The 21,711-nt window shown below is 46.6% G+C and overlaps 1 protein-coding gene and 1 long non-coding RNA gene across 4 annotated transcripts in view; both read left to right on the top strand.

The window, feature by feature from the left end:
* The first annotated feature begins 1,540 nt into the window (after nt 1-1,540).
* Nucleotides 1,541-21,711, top strand: part of SNX3 (sorting nexin 3) — a 51,177-nt gene continuing 31,006 nt past the window's right edge. For 2 of the 3 annotated variants that reach the window (XR_016233373.1, XM_089332346.1), the window contains exon 1: nt 1,541-1,782. Coding sequence is in view for 2 of the 3 variants with exons in the window: in XM_089332346.1 (XP_089188472.1) it covers nt 1,621-1,782 (162 nt within the window). In the remaining variant the exon portion in view is untranslated. The remainder of the gene's footprint in view (nt 1,783-21,711) is intronic. The other variant, NM_001171324.1, reaches the window with a different exon arrangement.
* LOC149126529 (uncharacterized) lies at nt 18,523-21,439 on the top strand. The gene is made up of 2 exons (XR_016234569.1): nt 18,523-20,404; nt 21,154-21,439. It is a non-coding gene; the product is annotated as an uncharacterized LOC149126529 (long non-coding RNA).

Here is a 21,711-nt window from a genome sequence, read left to right on the forward strand (position 1 = left end):
CTTTATAGCATCAGTCATATTAGGGCAGGTATAGTTGTATCCTCAAGATAGGCCATATAATAGATTATAAACTTATTTATTCTTTAACCTCTAGATAAAAAAACACTTGGACCTTCAACAAATATTCATTGAATGTTGAGTTTTCTAGAAAATAATCTACATCATTAATATGTATTATATAACTTTTTTATTCCCATCTTCTTTTTTAAGATTTATTTATTTATTTGAAAGGCAGAGAGAGAGAGAGAAAGTCTTCCCTCCGCTGGTTCACTCCCCAGATGGCCGCAATGGCCGGAGCTGCGCCGATCCAAAGCCAGGAAGGAGCCAGGAGCTTCTTCCAGGTCTCCCACGCGGGTGCAGGGGCCCAAGGACTTGGGCCATCTTCTACTGCTTTCCCAGGTGCATTCGCAGGAAGCTGGATCGGTTCCCATATGGGTTGCCGACCCTGCAGGCGGCTGCTCCACCTGCTACTCTGCAGCATCGGCCTCCCCCTTTCTTAGTGTTACTAAGAACGGCTGCTGTTGATCTTTTGGAAATATTTTTGGGTAAAAGACAGCACAGTGAATGAAGTTACTGATAATCAGCAAATAAAAAATGCGCAAATCATTGTGAGACCATAACTACAAGGGAGATAACTATCCAAGCAGAGCTAGAAATTTAGCTTTTCTAACATTCAACCCATAGGGACGAACTAGGATCTCATTATCTTTCTTTCTTCCTTTTTAATACCGGTTTTTCTGAGTTGCATTTCAAGTGCTGTAGAGACACATTTACCACTTCAAACACTAACAAAAGGGACTCTGTGGGAAATGAAGAAAACCAGTGGCAGCTCTCCCAGACCCAGGCTACTGGAGGCTGCTTCAGCCCCACTACTCCATGTGGTTTTAGCAGGCAGATCTGCGCCAGGAGCTCACCAGGTTTATAAACATTTGCTTCCGCTTCCCTCATTTACAGACTTCGATTTACCAGAAGCCTGTCTGATAAAGCTCCGGTTGAAGCTAAAATTATCATTACAGGTACCGTTAAAAAGGCTATCTGGAAAGACATTTCTGTGGTTCAGGGTGAGATGCTGGACGGGGTGGCCTTTAGCAGAGGCAGTTTTTTCTTTTTCTTCCCTAGCCCTCTCATTAAATTTCGCCCCGCAGCCCCCAAAGCAAGCGGCGAAGACCCTCTCGGGCACTCAGCCTGGGCCAGGCCTAGAGCACAGGAAACGCTCGCTCCCGGGCGTCCGGCCTCTCGGCCCCAAGGCCGCCGCCCGGCGCCGACGCGCTCGCCCGGTGCATTATGGGCACTGTAGTCCGGCCGGAACCTGTGCCCGGCCACGGGTCCCGTGACGGCGCTGCGACTCAAGTCCCCAGCCGCAGAGCCCCTCCCTGTCTACGCGGGGCCTCCCGGCCCGGGGCGCGACTTTGCGGCGAGTCAGCTGTTTCTCTCCTGGACTCCGAGGCGAAAACCCGAGGGGCGTGGGGAGGAGCTTCGCGCGCGGGGTGAACGCCCGCCCTACGTGCTCGTTCCCTCGCGACCGCAGCGCGCGAGCCCCGTGTCCCCGCGGCGGGCGGCAGCGGCGGGCGTCCAGCGGAGGGGGCGGAGGGAGTCCGCGGCGGCGGCGGCTACAGCGAAATGGCGGAGACCGTGGCGGACACCCGGCGGCTGATCACCAAGCCGCAGAACCTGAATGACGCCTACGGGCCGCCCAGCAACTTCCTCGAGATCGACGTGAGCAACCCACAGACCGTGGGGGTCGGCCGGGGCCGCTTCACCACCTACGAAATCAGAGTCAAGGTGAGGCCGTCTTCCGTCTCCCCCAGACTCCGCCCGCCGGCCCTGTTGCCCCCACCCCTGCTTTGGGGTCGGCTCCCATCGCCCAGGCCTGGAGCCCCCTCCAGACGCGGTGGGGCAGCCCTGTCTCCGGGCCGGGGTCTTGAGGAGCCAGGGCCCCTCTTGGTTGGGGGGCTTTTCTGGGGGCTCCGGCGCTGGCCCTTGAAGAAGGTGCTCGAAGAAGAGGGCGTGGGCTGAGCGCCGCTTGCCCTCAGGCAGCTGATCTGGGAATGACATTTAAGTTGGGAACGGGTAGATCTTTCGAGAACGCAGCGTTTCGCGGGGAGGGTGGCAGCGCGAAGTTAGAGCCTTCCATGGTTCTCAGCCAGGCTGAGCGCCCCAGGCCGCCCCTCCAGCCTGGGTCATGGAGCCTTCTGGACGGAGCTGGGAGGGAGCTCACGGAGGCCAGACCGGTTCTTGGTGAGGCTGAACCGGCCGCCCAGGGCCTTTGGAAGCCCTTGACCGCAGCGCGGTGACCACAGTGGCCGCAAAGGCCGAGGTGTGGGGGCCGTCGCCTCCCTTGCTTTAAGGAAAGCCTATTTAGGGATCTTACTCTTTTCGTTTCGCGATTTACGCCTCACTGATTGAAGGCGTCTGCTTAAGTAGAGACATAGAGACACACTAAGAATCTCATACCTGGTATTTGTTGGCAGTAAGTCATTTAGATGATTTGAAAGGTGCTAATTGAGAATGAGTGCTTCCCTTTCGCTCTGTATTTCAGGATTAAAGACCTTTGCCCATGTGTGGAAGTATATAAAAATTAATGTGTAGAACTAATCCAGCCGTTAAAGACAACATCAAGAAGTTACTTTATTAGAAGTTACTTTATTAAAAATGAAGCATAACAGTTCGGCCTTAGAGTGATCAAAATTTATGTAAACAGTTACCATCAACATTTAAGTGGAATAATTTCTCATTAACTTAAACATTTGCATGTGTGTCTGGTTTCCCACGTGGGAGACCCCGAGAAGGCTCCTGGCTTCTGAGCGGCACAGCTCTGGCTGTTGCGGCCATTTGGGGAGTGAACCAGTGGATGACACTCTCTCTCTTTCTCCCTCTCTCTCTCTCTCTCTTTCTTTCTTTCTCTCTCTCTGCCTCTGCTTCTCTGTGACTCTGCCTTTCAAATAAATAAAAAAATCCTTACAAAGCGTTGCTTAAAAAAAAAAAAGGCTAATCATCTAATTGTATTTGAAGATAACAAGCTGTTACCAATCGCCTGGAGGCTTTCTTCAAGTCCAGGCTCCGTTCCCTGTGGGGAAGTACCCTTTCATGTAAGACTCCTGAAAAAGTGAGGTGGTTTTCTTTCTTTCTTTTTTTTTTTTTTTAATACAAAAACTTTTGGAATGATTTTGGATTGTCCTTAATATGTGGCAGCTGGTTCACTAAAAAGAACTTCCTCTTTTGCTCTCATTTGCCAGCATGTTTTCCTTTTATTCTTGTACTAAAACAGAACTGGTATTCCTGAGCTTCCTGTCACACAATTGAATTGGAGTCTCCTGCCTCCACTTCTTCCTCTTAAAAACTTTGTGTTTACCTTTCTGAATGCATTATTTTAAGTGGATTCTAATGTGATGATTTAATCCTCTCTCTCTTTTTTTTTTATACATCTCATACAGTATTACCAGATAATGTGAGAAATTCTTTATGATATTTTCATTTGCATATTAGGGAGAATAATCCTTTTTAAGAGTGATTTATGAGTTAGGGAATTAAAAAACTCCTACTTTGGTTTGTATTTTTATGTAAACCAATTCACTAATGACTGTTACAGTTGTGAGATGCAGTCGCCCTGTAAGAAAATATAATTGAGTTTTTAACATTTATGAAATGCCATTGGAGTTTCCTTTAATGTGCAACATGTTAGCTTAAAATTCAGGATACCAAAGGAGAGTTAGACATTAGCCTTATTTCATCAGTGTGTGTGTGATTTTTGAGAATAATTACAATCTTATATTAAGGTGGAATGACCATAAGATGAGTAGGTTAATCATTTTGTAATTTTATTTATTACTGCTTTCCTAAACTGTTGCTGCTCTCCTTAGCCCCTACTTCCTGCGTTTTGCTGTTGAATTTGCCATGTAGAAAACCATTTTCTGTTCTAGAGTTTGGGCCCTTAAACAATTTTATAGTTACTCTGTAATTCTGGTCTTGAGAAAAATGTTCAATTTTATAGGATCTGATTGAAATTACTCCAATTCACAGGGTAATTTTATCTGGATGGTGGCACTTTAGAATGCAAGTTTCCCAATCTCCATTTATCTTTTGGTTTGAGGATGGTGTTCAAGACTATTAGGATCGCTTGATTGGTATCTCTGGGCTTTTGAAAATAATTGGCACAGTGTTCATGGTTTTTTTTTTTTTTAATTGTTCTAATGGGTAGGTACAGCACAGAGCACCATAAATGATTAAAGGTTTGGGAAAGCTCAGGGGCTAGAATTATTTTGGCATATTAAAGGGAAGGCTGAAAGGGAAATGCAGTCACTCTTTATGAAGTTTCTGTTGTAACTTTAATTTTCTAATATTTTTAATTAAGATCTGCTATTTTACCTGGAGACAATGTTTTGAACAGGATTGAGTTAAAGAGCTTTCTGGAGCTCTGAGCTAGTTCTAGGTTCAAAGAATAGATACATACTAGCAGCATACTGTACAAACTCAAAGCTGTACTTCCCCTCTGTGAAATAGGTTTGTTGATAATTGTACTTAATACATAGGACTGAAATAATACAGCCAACCCCTTGAGCACTGTCACACACAAAAAGGTTAAAGCCAACCCTCTGGAGTGCTGGCGGAGCAGGTTAAGCCTCTGCCTGCAATGCTGACTTCCCATAGGGGCGCAGGTTGAGTCCGGGCTGCTCCACTTCTGATCCAGCTGTCCGGCAATGCATCTGGGCAAAGCAGCAGATGGCCCAAGTGCTTGGGCACCTGGCCCCATGTGGGAGACCCACAAGAAGCTCCTGACTTCGGCCTGGCCCAGCCCTGGCTGTTCCAGGCATTTGTGGAGTAAACCAGCAAATGGAAGATCTCTTTGTCTCCTCCTCTCTAACTCTGCCTTTAAAATAAATAAAATCTTCAGCACCCAGGTATATTTTCTGTGTTAATATGCAGTTGAACTACTAAAATCACGAGATTTCCTTTCAGGAAATCTACTTGGCCTGGAAATACATTTTGCTGAGGCAAATGTGATATAAAAAGAAGCTGCCACCTCTTTTAGTACTTAATCAAATAGACTGTTTTGTTTTTTTTGTTTTTTTTTTTTTTTTTTGACAGGCAGAGTGGACAGTGAGAGAGACAGAGAGAAAGGTCTTCCTTTGCCGTTGGTTCACCCTCCAATGGCTGCCGCAGCTGGCGCACTGCGGCCGGTGCACCGCGCTGATCCGATGGCAGGAGCCAGGTACTTATCCTGGTCTCCCATGGGGTGCAGGGCCCAAGCACTTGGGCCATCCTCCACTGCCTTCCCGGGCCACAGCAGAGAGCTGGCCTGGAAGAGGGGCAACTGGGACAGAATCCGGTGCCCCAACCAGGACTAGAACCCGATGTGCCGGCGCCGCAAGGCAGAGGATTAGCCTATTGAGCCGGGGCGCCGGCCCCCAAATAGACTTTTGAAGTTTAGATTTTTTAAAACATCCCCCTGGGGCCAGTGTTGTGGCACAGCAGCTTAAACCATGACTTGAGATAACTTGCATCTGATCTCAGAGTGCTGGTTCATGTCCTTGTTCTCTGCTTCCAGTCCAGTTTCCTGCTAACGTACCGGGGAAGGCAGCTAATTGTGGCACAAGTGCTTGGGACCTTGCCACCCACATGGGAGATCCAGGTGGAGCTCCAGGATCCTGGCTTTGGCCTGGCCTAGCCCTGATTGTTATAAGCATTTGGTGAATGAACCAATGGATGGAGCATCTTTCTCTGTCTCTCAAATAAAATAAAAATAAATAAAAAATAACTCTGTTCTGTTATTTTGAGCCATTAGGGACTCTGTTCTTTATTCATTTTAACTTACCAGGGAACAAGGCACAAATGGTTTTCTCTCACCCAGGGTAAGTTATCTAATTAGTCTTGGAGCCAGTGCTCAAGTATTCTGTTCTTGGTTTGGAATTGGCCAACAGCTGCAGTTCATTTAATTAAAGCAGTGCATTAAGAACTGTGTTATATATAGCCTAGTCTTGGGGCACCCTCCAGTGTCTGAACCCTTTGAAGGAAATATCAGTGTTGACACCCTTGAGACCTGGAAGCTGACTTCATTTCGGTAATTCATGATAGGTAAGATGCACCCAGGAAAAATGAACAGCTGAAAAGAGCAAGCTTACCATTAAATTCTGTGCTCGGGTGAGGTGACCTAAAAGAAAGGTGTGCTAGTGGTTATCTAGTGATGCCTGTAGAAGGCAAGTTATTTTTCTGTATTAAAGTTGAGTCAAGAAGGGATCTGTCATTTGAATACCTACTCTGTGCAAGGCATTGTTACATATATGTATATATTAATGTGTGTACATACATATAGAAATAGATAATTCCATCTTTGAGGGAACCAAAATCAGGATGTCCTGATTTTGCAGGTGTAGAAGCTGAAGCGCTCTTTGTTGTTGTTAAGATTTATTTCTATTTATTTGGAAGAGTTACAGAGAAAGGGAGAAACAGATATCTTCCATCTGCTGGTTCATTCCCCAAATGGCTGCAACAGCCAGGGCTGGGCCAGGCTGAAGCCAGGAGCTTCATCCAGGTGTCCTATATGGATTCAGGGACCCAAGCACTTCGGCCATCTGCTGCTGCCGCCTTTCTCAGGCACATTATTAGGGAGCTGGATCAGAAGTGGAGCAGCCGGGACTCAGCCGGCACCCACATGGGGCCAGTGCTGAGGGTGGTGGCTTAACCTGCTAAGGCACAACACTGGCCTCTGAAGTCAGTATTGATCCTCATCTCTTGTGCCTTCCTTGTTATTTTATGCTCCAGTCTGCTGTCGCTCCCCCACTCGCGGAGGCACGACACAGGACCCTGCACTGTTCTTTTGTCTGCTCGGCCCTTCCCGGGTTTGCTGCTGGTCCTTCCCGGGTTGGCTGCCGACCCCTCCAACTCCATGGAGGGGCGGCTCCCCCTGCCACTTTCTCCGCTTCCGCGGGGGAGCGGCACACCGCCGGCCAGCTCTCTCAGGGGCTGCTCAGGTGTTCCCTCAGATGTTCCTGGTGCATGTTGTCTCTCTCCTCCTTTATAGTCCTCTTCCACCAATCCGTGCTCTGCTGCCCACATGCCGAGCACACTGCTCTCCTCCAATCATGAGCAGGATCAGCTCCTGCAGCTTGTCATGTTAGAGTCTGAAAAAGCCCACCGCCCGAGGAATGACTCCAAGAGACTTTTCTCTCATGCAACCAGCAAAGGGTTAAAGATTTATTGATTATCCAGCATGCTGGGGCTGTCTGATCATACATGAACAGAGCAGCCCCGAATAACCAAAGGTTAGGGTTTATAAAGGCAAAAACCGCAAAACCGGGAAGGGGGGAATACATGGTTGCTATACACAGTTGCTAAAATCAAAAGAGTACATAAAATCAAAAGAGAATATATGGTTACTGGGGTCAACATAACCTAAAACCTAAGTGAAATTAATATTATCATAATCTTGACAATACCAGTTACAATATTACAATTAGCAATTAGGACTTGACATTAATGTAAGACACAGACAAATCACATCTTTATTATTAGCCCAGGTAACCCAGGTGCAACCTTTCTACTTTTAAGCTTGAGCAATCATGCTAGGGGGTTTTTGTGCTCTGCCAAGGGTGATGTAGTGCGCTGCTATTGTCTGACTATTTGAGATCATAGTTTCAGACCAGAGTCTCACGGTGGGGGGGGTGCTTTCTCAGAATGGAGTCTCAAGTGCTCCAAAATGGAGTCCCTACTGTCAAGGTGTTACTTCACTCTGTCTTATTTTTACAGCTGCACCAGGAAGGTTTAAACCTGTAAGCTTAAGCTTAACTTTTTACACCCGCACATATACAATTTTAACTCTTCAAACTGATGAGGCAGCTGCGTAGAGGTTGTTTGGTCTCTCTCTCTCTCAGCGCCATATTATGGGAGAGCAGATGCATAGAATAAGTCTTAATTCCAGTAACTTAGTCTAGTCTCAGTTGCTCCCCACAGTCTGCCATCTAAGCTGAGTTCTGTTACTTGCAGACCTCTGCACACACTTCCCCTTCTGTTGAAAGCAGCCTGCCTTTAGCAGGTGCTACTGTGCTTATCCTGCAGTACTCAGTCTTAATGGCCCCATTTCAGAGGCTTTGCCAATACCTCTGCTGCAAACTGGATTGACTTTCTGTGTGCACCAACAGCTGTATTGGGATTAACACAGCTGTATTGTCTGTGGCTTTCTTTAATTCCTATATTATTTCCGCTGTAAACTCTTAGAGGACAGGGACTGTTAACAATCACCTGAACACAACACCTGATATTACGTAGCACACGATGGACACTTAGAAAGATGAAGTTTAGAAAAGTTGCAGGGTCCCAGCCATTAAACAGCAAAGCTGTGATATAAATGTGGATTCTCCTGAGCTTAAGAACCATAATTTTGGGGCTGGCACAGTGGTGTGGGTCGAATCCTCTACCTGCGGCGCTGGCATCTCATGTGGACGCCAGTTCGTGTCCCGGCTGCTTCTCCTCCAATCCAGCTCTCTGCTTATGGCATGGGAGAGTGGTGGAAGATGGTCCCAGTACTTGGGCCCCTGCACCCATTTTGGAGACCTGGAAGAAGTTCCTGGCTCCTGGCTTTGGATTGGCCCAGCTCCAGCTGTTGTGGCCATTTGGGGAGTGAACCAGCAAATGGAAGACCTGTCTCTCCCTCTCTCTGTAACTCAACCTCTCAATTAAATAAATCTTTTTTAAAAAATTACCATAATGTTGGGGCTGGTGCTGTGGTGTAGAAGGTTCAGCCTCTGCCTGCAGTGCCAGCCTCCCATATGGGTGCTGGTTCAAGACCCAGCTGCTCCACTTCTGATCCAGCTCTCTGCTGTGGCCTGGGAAAGCAGCAGAAGATGGCCCAAGTCCTTGGGCCCCTCCACCCATGTGAGAGACCCAGAAGAAGTTCCTGACTCCTGGCTTCAACCTAGTAAGGCCCCAGTTGTGGCCGTTTGGGAAGTGAACCAGCTGATGGTGGAGGTAGTTCTCTTTCTCTCTCTTGTCCTCCTCCTCTTTCTGTATCCCTGCCTTTCAAATAAATAAATTAATAAATCTTTAATAATAATTTTTAAAAACCCATAATTTTTCTTTCACCCTCACTGAACAGATTGTCTGGGCAGCTTTTGAAACCATTGGATATTTTTGAATTGGGATGAGGTCAGATATGGCAATGGAAACTTAAAAAGAGCACCCCAGTAAGGGTATTGACTGATTCACAGCAAGAATTTCTTCTGATGTGCGCCATGTTTTCTGTCTCACTGAGAAATGACATAGAATAGAGAAATAATGAGAACATAGAGAGCCACAGTGATTGGAAGCCTTCATGGAGTTTAAAAAAGCAGATTCTAAAATTGTAGTAAGTACATAAAACAAAACCAGAAAATAGCAGATCCTGACAGCAGAGAGAAAACCCAGTGGCATTTTTCAGAACTGTTTTGGAAGGGCAGAGGATTTAAGTATGTGCTGCAAGCATGCCAACTTCTATAGCTTAGGTTTGGGAAAGGGTGGCCAGTGACTGTATGTAGCCAAACCAGATCATTTGCCCCTGTCTTGGAACATGCGTGTCTTACCCATATAAGGATCATGTAAGTAAGCCAAAAGTCAGGAAAACACAAAATGTTCATTTAAGAAAGGAATCTATATTTTATAAATATTGCTATTCTTTACAGTTTTACTTTTAGAGCAAAGTCTAAACATGTTTAAGTTAGCTACCCTGGTGATTGCCTGTGATAGAGGTTTTCCTTTACTGCTCACGTTCGTAATCATGGTTGCCCACCCCACCCCTCAACAAGTACTGGACTGTTACTGTTAGTTTCTTTGATGTTTGTGCTATATTCTGCTATTGCCATGCAAGAGTCAGCAACTTTCTGAACATCAGGTAAAGATAGTGTCCAAGAAAATCTTGGAGTAGCTGTTTATCGATTTGATTTCTTAGCTAGAAGGTTTAAAGTGTTCATCTAAAGTTCTCATTCTTTCTTAAAAATATATCTTTAACTTAGAACCTAGGAATTTGGATATGTTAGTAGAATGTAACATTTGCTGTAGCTTGCCAATAAGATTGTATCAGAATACTGTTGGGGCTCTTCTCACAGATACCTCAAAGTAAAGAAGAGAGGGTTGTTTTTGTTCTGTGTGTGTGTGTGTGTGTGTGTGTGTGTTGACAGGCAGAGTTAGAGAGAGACAGAAAGGTCTTCCTTTACCGTTGGTTCACCCTCCAATGGCCGCTGCGGCCAGCGCACCGCACTGATCCAAAGCCGGGAGCCAGGTACTTCTCCTGGTCTCCCATGGGGTGCAGGGCCCAAGCACTTGGGCCATCCTCCACTGCACTCCCGGGCCATAGCAGAGAGCTGGCCTGGAAGAGGGGCAACCGGGACAGAATCAGGCGCCCCGGGACTAGAACCCAGTGTGCCTGCGCCACAGGCGGAGGATTAGCCTATTGAGCCGCGCACCAGCCTTGTTCTGTTTTTTATACATGAAAAAGTCTTGGTGCAGTACATGGTTGGTATCATGTCTGACTGGGAGCTCCTAACTTACCCCCAGGAACCAGGAGCTTCATCTGGGTCTCCCACCTGGGTGGTAGGAACCCAATCGGGCCATTTTCCGCTTCTTTTCCCAGACCATTAGCAGGGAGCTGGATCAGAAGTGGAGCAGCCAGGATGTGAACCGGCACTCACATGGGATACTAGTGTCTCAGGAAGCAGCAGTGGATAAAGCTGGTTCCTGGCTTTGGCCTGGCCCAGCACTAGCCATTGAAGCCATCTGGGAAGTGACCCAACAGATGGAAGATCTCTTTTTCTACCTCCCCCCACTCCCGCCATGTAACTCTTTCAAAATAAGTATATTTTTAAATAAAATTGTAGGGGCCAGCGCTGTGGCGTAGCAGGTAAAACTTCCACCTGCAGTGCCAGCATCCCATATGGGCCTCGGTTCGAGTCCCAGCTGGTCCATTTCCGATCCAACTCTCTGCTGTGGCCTGGGAAAGCAATAAAACATGGCCCAAGTCCTTGGGCCCTTACACCTTTGTGGGAGACCTGGAAAAATCTCCTGGCTCCTGGCTTCAGATAGGCACAGCTCCGGCCATTATGGCCAATTGGAGAGTGAACCAGCGGGGCCGGCGCCGCAGCTCACTAGGCTAATCCTCCACCTGCGGCGCTGGCACCCCAAGTTCTAGTCCCAGTTGGGGCACCAGTCCTGTCCCGGTTGCTCCTCTTCCAGTCCAGCTCTCTGCTGGCCCAGGTCCTTGGGCCCTGCACCCACATGGGAGACCAAGAGGAAGCACCTGGCTCCTGGCTTCGGACCCACGCAGTGCCGGCCATTTTGGGGGGTGAACCAACGGGAAAAGGAAGACCTTTCTCTCTGTGTCTCTCACTGTCCAACTCTGCCTGTCTAAATAAATAAATAAATAGAGTGAACCAGAGGATGGAAGATCTCTCTCTCTCTTTCTCTATGTAACTCTGACTTTCAAATAAAATAATTCTTTTAAAAAAATACATTTATCAGCTATGATTTTATTTGAAAGGCAGAGGGAGAGAGAGATCTCCCATCTACGGGTTCACTCCCCAAGTGCCCACAGCAGCCAGGGCTGAGAACTTAATCCTGGTCTCCCACGTGGGTGTTGGGGGCCCAAATACTTGAGTCATCAGTCATCATCTTTTGGCTCCCAAGGGTGCTCATCAGCAGCAAGCTGGATCAGAAATGGAGGCGCTGGGACTTAGCCAGGCATGCTGATACAGGGTCCTGTGCCAAACTACCCACCCATGACGATCTTGATGCATAGACCTGTTGCTGGGTGAATGAAATATTAGTCACCGCTTTTTGTTCTAATAGAGATCTAAGTCTTTTGTAGACTTTGTATTATTACTCTACTGTTTCGGTTTACAAAACTTGTTTTCTCACACCTCTTATAAACTCTGAATAACCATGTAAAGTAGCAAAAGTTGGTGCTGATAAAGCTAACAGGTAGCTAGATTCATGGTGGTTAGAGTCGGTCATCAAACCAGTGATAAAACTGAAGAATAGTATCTAACAGAATTTTTTTCCTTAAGGATTTATCTATTTATTTGAAAGGCAGAGTTATAGAGAAAGAGAATGAGAGAGGGCGAGAGAGAGATCTTCCATTGGCTGATTCACTCCCCCAATTGCTGTAGTGGCCAGGAATGGGCCAGGCTGATGCCAGGAGCTTCATCTGGGTCTCCCACATGAGTGCAGGGGCCCGGGCACTTGATCCATCCTCTGTTGGTTTCCCAGGTGCATTAGCAAGGAGCTGGATCTGAAGTGGAGCAGTTGGATTCCAACTGGTGCCCATATGGGATGCTGGTGCTGCAAACAGCGGCTTAACCCACTGTGCCACAGCACCAGCCCCAATATCAGTGATTTTTTATTACTTAAGTTGGTTTTGGTTGAACTAGTGACACAGAAAATTTACTTTATTTATTTGAGAGAGAAAGAGCTTCCATATGCTAGTTCACCCCTCAAGCCAGGAAGTACTGGGTGAGGACGAAGCCAAGAGCCCAGAACTCAGTCTGGATCTGCCAGTTGGGTGCAGGAGCCCGTATACTTGGGTATTGTTCCACTGCTTTTCGCAGGTCATTAGCAGGGAGCTGGATCAGAAGTGGAATAGCTGGGATGAGAACTGGCACCCATATGGGATGTCTCAGGAGTCAGCTTTATCTGCTCTGCCACAACACTAGTCCCTATTTCCAAAGCAGAATGACAGGGAGAGACAGAGTGAAAGATTTTCCATTCATTGATTTATACCACAAATGGCTGCAACAGCCAGAGCTGAGCTGAGCTGAGCTGAAGCCAGGATCTTGGGAGTCCATCCAGTCTCCCACATTGATGGCAGGGGCCCAGTCATTTGGGCCGTCTTCCACTGCTTTCCCATATGCATAAGCAGGGAGGTGGGTGGGAAGTGGAGCACTGGAACTTGAACCGGGACTCACATGGGAGGCCAGCATTGACTGTTGATTAAATTTTAACTTAGGAAAGATTTCATATTTTCATTTTTTTTTTATTTTTTATTTATTGAAAGAGTTAGAGACAGAGGGGTCTTCCATCTGCTGGTTCACTCCCCAGGTGGCCACAACGGCAGAGCTGTGCTGATCTGAAACCAGGAGCCAGGTGCTTCTTCCGGGTCTCCCACGTGGGTGGAGGGGCCCAAGGACTTGGGACATCTTTTACTGCTTTACCAGGCCATAGCAGAGAGCTGGATCAGAAGAGGAGCAGCCGGGACTAGAACCAGTGCCTGTATGGGATGCCAGCGCTTTAGGCTAGGGCTTTAACCCACTATGCCACAGCGCCAGCCCCTCATATTTTTATTAATCCTTTGAACCATCATAATTCCAAAAGAGATGTTAGAAGCAATATATTGTCTTCCTTTTTTTTTTTTTTTAAAGATTTATTTACTTATTTGAAAGACAGAAGCAGAGAGAGAGGGAAAGGTCCTCCATCTGCTGGTTCACTCCACAGCTGGCCACAACAGCCACAGATGCACTGATCCTAAGCCAGAAGCCCAGAACTCAGTCTAGGTCTGCCACCTGGGTTCAGGGGCCCAAGGCCTTGAGCCATCTCCTGCTGCTTTCCCAGGCCATAGCAGAGAGCTGGATTGGAAGTGGAGGAGCCGGGACTCGACTGGTGCGCATAGTGGATGCCAGCACTGTAGTTGGTGGCTTTACTTGCTGTGCCACAGCTCTGGCCCCTATTGTCTTCCTTTTACTACACACAGTAGGAGAAAAATCCTTTGAAATTTTTTTAAAAAAATATTTTTTGTTTTTTTTTGAAAGGCAGAGTGACAGAGAGCAGATTTTCCATCTGCTGGTTCATTCCTCAAATGGCCACAACAGCAGGGGCTGGTCTGGACTAAAGACAGGAGCCAGAGACCCAGGTACTTTGGCCATCTTCTGCTGTTTACCCAGGTGCACTGGGGCAAGAGAGGGAGCTGGATCTGAAGCAGAGCAACTGGGATTCCAACCTGCACTCCCATACTAGATGCTGGCATTGAAAGCAGCTTAACCAAACTACTGTGCCACAATCCCAGTCCTGGGATTTTTTTTTTCTTAAGATTTACTGGGGCCTGCTCTGTGGCATAATAGGTAAAGCTGCTGCCTGCAATGCTGGCATCTCAAATGGGCACCAGTTTGAGTCCCAGCTGCTCCACTTTTGATCCAGCTCTCCTCTGCGGCCTGGGAACTGGACTGGAAGAACAGCAGCCAGTACTGAAACCGGTGCACATATGGGATGCTGGCACCACAGGTGGAGGCATAACTTACTACTACATAATACCCCCACCCCCCCCACCCCAGATCTTCCATTGCTGGTTCGCTCCCTACATAGCTGCAATGGCCAGGGCTGCACCAGGCCAAAGCCAGAAGCCAGGAGCTTTATCCTGATCTCCCGTTTGGGTGTAGGGGCCCAAGTACCTGCACCATCTTCCACTGTTTTTCCCAGGTCATTGGCAGGGACCTGGATAAGAAATGGAATATCCAGGATGTAAACTGGCACCCATATGGGATGACAGCATCACATGCTGTGGCTCTACCTGCTTGGCCACAGTGCCAGCCTTAGTTGATTATTTTATGAAATATCTTCCTTTGCACTTAAAAATAGTTACTTATTTTGGTTATTTGAAAGGCAGAGGAAGAAAGAGCGATTGAGTCTGTTTGGTAGGTCAGTCCAAAATGCCTGCATAATAAATGAATAAATCTTCAAAAAAAAAAAATTGAAAATACTGTGGAGGTAGGCGTATAAATAGCCTAGTGGTTAAGATACTAGTTCAGGCCAGCGCCGCGGCTCACTAGGCTAATCCTCCGCTTTGTGGCACCGGCACACGGGGTTCTAGTCCCGGTCGGGGCTCTGGATTCTGTCCTGGTTGCCCCTCTTCCAGGCCAGCTCTCTGCTGTGGCCCGGGAGTGCAGTGGAGGATGGCCCAAGTGCTTGGGCCCTGCACCCGCATGGGAGACCAGGAGAAACACCTGGCTCCTGCCATCAGATCAGCGTGGTGCGCAGGCCGCTGCGGCCATTGGAGGGTGAACCAACGGCAAAGGAAGACCTTTCTCTCTGTCTCTCTCTCTCACTGTCCACTCTGCCTGTCAAAAAAAATAAATAAATAAAATACTAGTTCAGGAGCCAGCATTGTGGAGAAGCATGTTAAGCCGCTGTTTGTGACTCCAGCGTCCCATTTAGGAGTGCCAGTTTGAGTTCCAGCTGCTCTACTTTGCATCCAGCTTCCTGCTAATGCACTTGGCAAGGCAGCAGAAGATGGCCAAGTACTTGGGCTCTGCCACCCAAGTGGAAGACTTGAATGGAGTTCTTGGTTTCTGTCTTCTGCCTGGGCCAGATCTGGTTGTTGTAACCATTTGGGGAGTGAACCAACAGACAGAAGATCGGTCTCTCTTTCTCATTTTCTGTCACTCTGCCTTTCAAGTAAGTAAATAACATAAATCTTTTTAAAAAAGATGCTGGCTGAGGTGCCTGAGTGTCACATCAGAGTACCAGTCCAGCTCCTGACTCTAGCTTCGTAATTTAGACCCTAGCAATTAACAGTGACCGCTCAAGTAATTGGGTTCCTGCCACCCACATGGGAGACCTGTGTTGTGATCCTGGCTCCTGGCTTCAGCTCCTGTCCATTGCAGGCATTTGGGCAGTAATCCAGCAGATGAGGGAATTTGTTCTGCCTCTCTTTCCCCTTTACCTCTTTTTCAGGAAAAAAGATTATTGACAGCTATCAGCTATGTTTTAAGAAAGAAAAAAAATTTTATGAAGTATATCAAATATATAAGGATCCCAGAGATTCTATATGGAGAAGGTTAAGGAATGTCAAAAAGCTGAGGGAACAATAGTGCCTGTGTTGTAGTGTAGCAAGTAAAGCCATTGCTTGTGACACCGGCATCCCAAATGGGTGCCAGTTCTCATCCCAACTGCTCCACTTTTGATCCAGCTCCCTGCTAATGGCTTGGAAAAAGCAGTATAAAATGGCCCAAGTGTTTGGGCCCTTGCCACGCACTTGGGAGACCTGAAGAAGCTCCTGGCTTCTGGCTTTGGCCTGGCCCAGCCCTGGTTGGTGCAGCCGTCTAGGGAGTGAACCAGCAGATGGAAGATATCTCTTTCTCTCTCTCTCTCTCTCTCTCTCTCTCTCTCTCTCTCTGTCTCTGTCTCTTGCTCTGTGTGTCTACCTCTCTCTCTTAACTGTCAAAACAAACAAACAAAAAAGGCTATAGGACCATTGTAGATATAGATTTATAATTATATAGAATTAGATAAAACATTCATAAAATTGAGAAAAGCTGTAAAGGCTGAAGTAGGCCATCAGTTTTGGATTTAGTTATGTGATTGTTTAGAAGGAGCATGTTCATTGATCGGCTTTCCTTTAAAACTGCCCTAAATACCGAAGCCGTTAGCCGCACATGGCTATTTGGATTGAAATGTTGGGCTCCGGCCTCCAGACATTGTTTGTCCAGTTTCCTCAACTTGAAGCTGACTTGCTAGACTTGTCCTTAGTGATTGTAAGTGACACTGGCCTCTCTGGAATATACAAGGTTGCTCCTAGGGGAAGGGGCCAGTGTACGGTGCAGGACCTTTTCTCCGGAGCTGCTGTGACCAGTCTGCCACATCTCACTGTGACTGTCGTTACCGATCACTCAGTCCAGTCGCTGTTACCTTTGTGCCACATTTTATGTACACACTGACTATACACACACCCCATTCTGTGTAGATCAAGACAGAGGAGAAAAGATTTCTTAACCCGAAGTTAAAGACTTATTTTCTTGACCATAATATTTTATTGTTAGGCTATTAAACATCATTTTACATAGTCTGCTGACACTGTAGCTTAGCTAAAAGTGAACCAGGATGAGAGTAAATGGCACCTCTCAGAGTGCACAGTATCTTCACTCCTTTCTTTTCAGTCCAAGTTAGATGGTGAAGATTTGAAAGTGCCTGGTCCTAGATGGATTTCAGTTAGGTCTGCTCTGTTGAGGACTCCAGTCTGTCCCTGGATACTTCAGCTCAGGGCCCAAAGGAATTTCCTGTTCTGTGTCTGTACTGCCAGTGGGAGAGGAAGTGCTTCCCCAGTCCCTTCCTGTCCCACCTACTCAGGGTTTCTTTGCAGTTTACACACACCCCTCTCAAAGTCTGCTAGATCAAAACATTGAAGTCTTATGTCTTAAATTCTCACGTAGGCAAACCTAAGGTTAGTCAGCATGAGTATTAAGTTTAGATTTTAAAGCACTTTTATGAGTCATTTTTGTCATAAATGTGTACACTGACACATATGTGTTCTTTTCTTAAACACCTGAGATTGGTAAGGAATCAGGGTGGGCCATCTTGAGTAAGCTACAAAGCAAAAATAACTTCAGTTGTTGCTTTGTTGAAATGCCCTAGAGAACTTCCATTTTTATACTTCCTAATTTCAGTTCTTGTTGCCGAGTCACTTTCTGTAAAGGTTGTTTGAATTGCTTCAACACTTTTTCTTTGGCAGGTTTTTTTCTTTTGATTATTTATTTCAGTGGCAAAGAGACACAGAGACAGAGATCTCCCATCTGCTGGTTCACTCTCCGGATGCCTGCAGCAGCTGGGACTAGACCAGGATGAAGCCAGAAGCTGGGAACTCAGTCCAGGTCTCTCACGTGGGTGTCAGGGACCACCTACTTGAGCTATCTATCACTCTTGTCTCCCTGGGTCCACATGAGCAAAAAGCTGGCGTTTGGAGCCAGAGCTAGGAAGTGAATCCAGGCACTTGGATATGGGACTCATGTATATTTACAGCAGACCAAAGGTGCCCCTCCCTTACTTGTCTGCTTACAAAATACATTATTTTAAACGTGGGTGTTCTGGAGATGGATGGTGGTGGTGGATGCATACTATTATGAACATACTTGATGCCATAGAGCTCTGTACATTTAAAAATCGCTAAAATGGTACATTATATGTTATGTATATTTCACTGCAGTAATAAAAAACAGGTAACAAATAATGGGGAAGGCAATTGCTTAAGTTAGATAATCTTGCCCTTCAAGTTAACCAAAGCAAGGGAGGAGAACAGTTCTTTATGGCCTTTTATCAAGAATCTTAGTACTTTTTTTAAAAACATGTATTTATTTATTTGAAAGGCAGAGTTACAAAGAAGCAGACGCAGAGAGAGAGAGAGGTCTTCTATCCCCTGGTTCACTCCCCAGATGGCCACAATGGCTGAACCTGTGCGGATCCCAAGCCAGGAGCCAAGAGTTTCTTCCAGGTCTCCCACGCAGGTGCAGGGGCCCAAGCACTTGAGCCATCTTCTGCTGCTTTTTCAGGCCATAGCAGGGAGCTGGATTGGAGGTGGAGCAGCCAGGACTTGAACCGGCACCCATATGGGATGCTGGCACTGCAAGTGGCAGCTTAACCTGCTACACCACAGCGCCAGCCCTGATGCTTATTCTTTATCAAGTCTTAAAGTCTGTTTTATCAGATTAAAACTTTTTTTAATTGACACATGGTGATGGTACTTGTTCTGGGGTACAGTGTGGCTTTTCAATACTGGTATCTAATGTAACAATGGGATTAGGGTGGTTGGCATACCTGTCACCTCACAGATATTTACCATTTCTTTGTTTTGGGAACAAAATCCTCTCTACTAGCTCTTTAGAAACATCCAGTTGTGTCAACCAGTTATCTTGCACTGTGGATCATTAGAAGTTATTCCTGCTATACAACTGCACCACTGTCCCACTACCATCCCTTTCCCCTCTGCCCACCTCCCTCTCCCCTTTGCCCTTTCTGGTAACCACTATAGGATCAACATTTTAGCTTTCACATATAAATGAGAACATGTGGTATTTATCTGACTTATTTCAATTTTTTAACTTATTTATTTATTTGAAAGGCAGAATTAGAAGTATCTTCCTGCGCGCCAGCCGTGGCGGCCATTGGAGGGTGAACCAACAGCAAAAGGAAGACCTTTCTCTCTCTCTCTCTCTCTCTCTCTCTCTCTCACTCTCACTCTCTCACTCTCTCACTCTCTCACTATCCACTCTGCCTGTCAAAAAAAAAAAAAAAAAAAAAGGCTCCCCAAAATGGCTACTAAGGCTGGGCCGGGCTGGGCGGGAGCTAAGAGCCAGGAGCTTCATCCCCCATGTGGGTGCAGGGAGGGACCCAAGCACGTGGGCCATCTTCCACTGCTTTTTCCAGGCCATTAGCAGGGAGCTGGGTCAGAAGTGGAATGGCTGGGACTTGATGCAAGTCCGATGGTTTAACCCGCTAAACCACAATGCTGGTGCTGGCCTCCCTCACTTTTTTCATGAAACATAATGCCCTCAGCCTGATGCTAATATTGCTACTCCAAGTTACTTATTTTTAAGTGACAAACCAAAAAGTGTACATATTAGGTACTGACTGATGTTTTAATATATATGTGTTTTATGTAATGTTCAAATCAAGGTAAGCATATCTGTCCTGAGACATGATGGTGAAAACATTCGTCCCACGTGGAATGCCTTTCTTCCAGCTTTTTTGAACTATATTATTTTTTAAATTCTTATTTATTTATTTATTGACAGGTAGAGTTAGACAGTGAGAGAAAGAGAGACAGAGAGAAAGGTCTTCCTTCCATTGGTTCACCCCCCAAATGGCCGCTATGACTGGCACGCTGCGCTGATCCGAAGCCAGGAGCCAGGTATTTCCTTCTGGTCTCCCATGAGGGTACAGGTCCTAAGCACTTGGGCCATCCTCCACTGCCTTCCCGGGCCACAGCAGAGAGCTGGACTGGAAGAGGAGCAACTGGGACAGAATCCAGTGCCCCAACCAGGTCTAGAACCTGGGGTGCCAGCGCCGCAGGTGGAGGATTAGCCAAATGAGCTGTGGCACCGGCCTGAACTATGTATTATTGTTATTTGTGGTCACCCTGCTATGCATAAAACATTGCCATTCTAGCATTTTTGTTCTCTAAATGTTTGTTTACTTATTGTTTTCATCTACTTGGAAGACAGAGCAACAGAGAGAGGGAGAGGCAAACTAGAGGGATCTTCCATCCACCGGTTCAATCCTCAAATGCCTACAACAGCCAGGGCTGGGTCAGGCCAAAGCCAGGAGCCTGGAACTGCATCTGGGTCTTCTTGTGGGTTTCCAGATTCCAAGTAGTTGAGTCATCATCTGCTCCCTTCCAAGCATATTAACATGAAGCTGGATTGGAAGCAGAGTAGCCAGTATGCAAACCAAGCACTCCAGTATGGGATGTATGTGTTGGCAAGCTGCATTTAAACTCACTGCCTCACTGCAATGCCCACACCATCCAGCATTCTTATAGTCATATTCAGCATATATAATTTCCCATCTACTCCCTTTTTTTTTTTTTTTTTTTGATTCATTTGAAAGGCAGAAGGAAAGATCTTCCATCTGCTGGGTCCTTTCCCAAGTGGCCACAAGAGCCAAGAACTCCATCTAGGTCTCCCATGTGAGTACCACTGGGCCATCTTCTGCCTTCCCAGGCACAATTACAGGAAGCTGTAACAGAAATGGAGTAGCCAAGACTTGAACAGGGATTCTTACATGGAATGGTAGTATCATAAGTGGCAGTTTAACCTGTTGTGCCACAATGTGGGCCATATTTTTTTAAAACCTCACTTCCTAGGGGTCACTCCTGAGTTGATTTAGCTTAGTGATCAGCCAGTCACAGCATATGCTTGAATACTCTGAGCCAGTAAGGTCTGCGTATAGGCCAGGAAATGCATTCATTGTTCAGACATACTACAAATTTTCCCCAGCTTTTACTTTGTACTGAGTCTTCTCATGTCTATGGCCCTTTAAGTTATTAAAGGCCTCATATTCAGCCATGGATATGTAGATAACCAAGGCTCTCTTCAGTCTTTCCTGGGCTTCTGTACAGCTTTGTGCAAAGCACACAATTCTTCATACCACCAGGTCACCAGGGTTGTGTGATAGTATGGATTTCCTTGCTGTACTTTAAAGTCTGCTGGTCTGTTTCTTTCCCCAGTGTAGCAACCTTTCATTGCTACTTGAAGGTGACCAGGTTTAGACTCAGAGACAGGAATCGGAGGGTGAAGAGATCATGGCTACCTTTTTTTTTTTTTTTTTAACTTCTTTTAAAATGTTTCATTTTTGCTGTCATTCTTATAAGTCTTCTGTTTTTTGGGGTCGGCATTGTCATCCTCTGTTGCCGTTGATTTCTCAACAATGTTGCAGTGGATTCGTTTCTGAGAGGAGCAGCGTGGTGGGGGCAAAAGGCGCAGAGTCACCACACAGACCCCGGGAGTCGGGTGAAAGCAGGCTTGAGGCGAGCAGCCCGCAGACTCGTTTATTACAGTTGGAACAACATCTTATATAGCCAAGACCAGCCAATCTGGTCAAGGGGCGGCCTATGCCCCAACCAATCACAGCCTGTTGCCAGGCAGGCTCCGTTGCCAGGTGGGTTTCAAAGCCATTCCTGAGTAACTGACACTCGCTTGCCAGTGGCCACCTTGGCATGGCCTTCTCATTCCACCACAATCCTCATCATCTTCACCTGCCTGTTTGCCAATAGCTGCCTTGGCCTCCTCATTTTCATCTTCATTCTTTTCCTCACCATCATCCTCTTCCTCCTCCTCTGCTTCCTCCCCTTCTTCATCTACCTCCAGTGTCTACTTCCTGCTCCTCGTTTTCCTCTTTAGCATTCCCATTAGCGGGGCATCTCTTCCATTCTCTACAACATCCTCCTTCTCATTAAAGTCCTGGGTGGTGATCTTGGATCTTGGGTCGATGAAG

This window comes from Oryctolagus cuniculus, chromosome 5 (assembly GCF_051225735.1).
Source record: "Oryctolagus cuniculus isolate XC-2025 breed Fujian yellow rabbit chromosome 5, ASM5122573v1, whole genome shotgun sequence".
In the NCBI taxonomy this organism is placed as follows: domain Eukaryota; kingdom Metazoa; phylum Chordata; class Mammalia; order Lagomorpha; family Leporidae; genus Oryctolagus; species Oryctolagus cuniculus.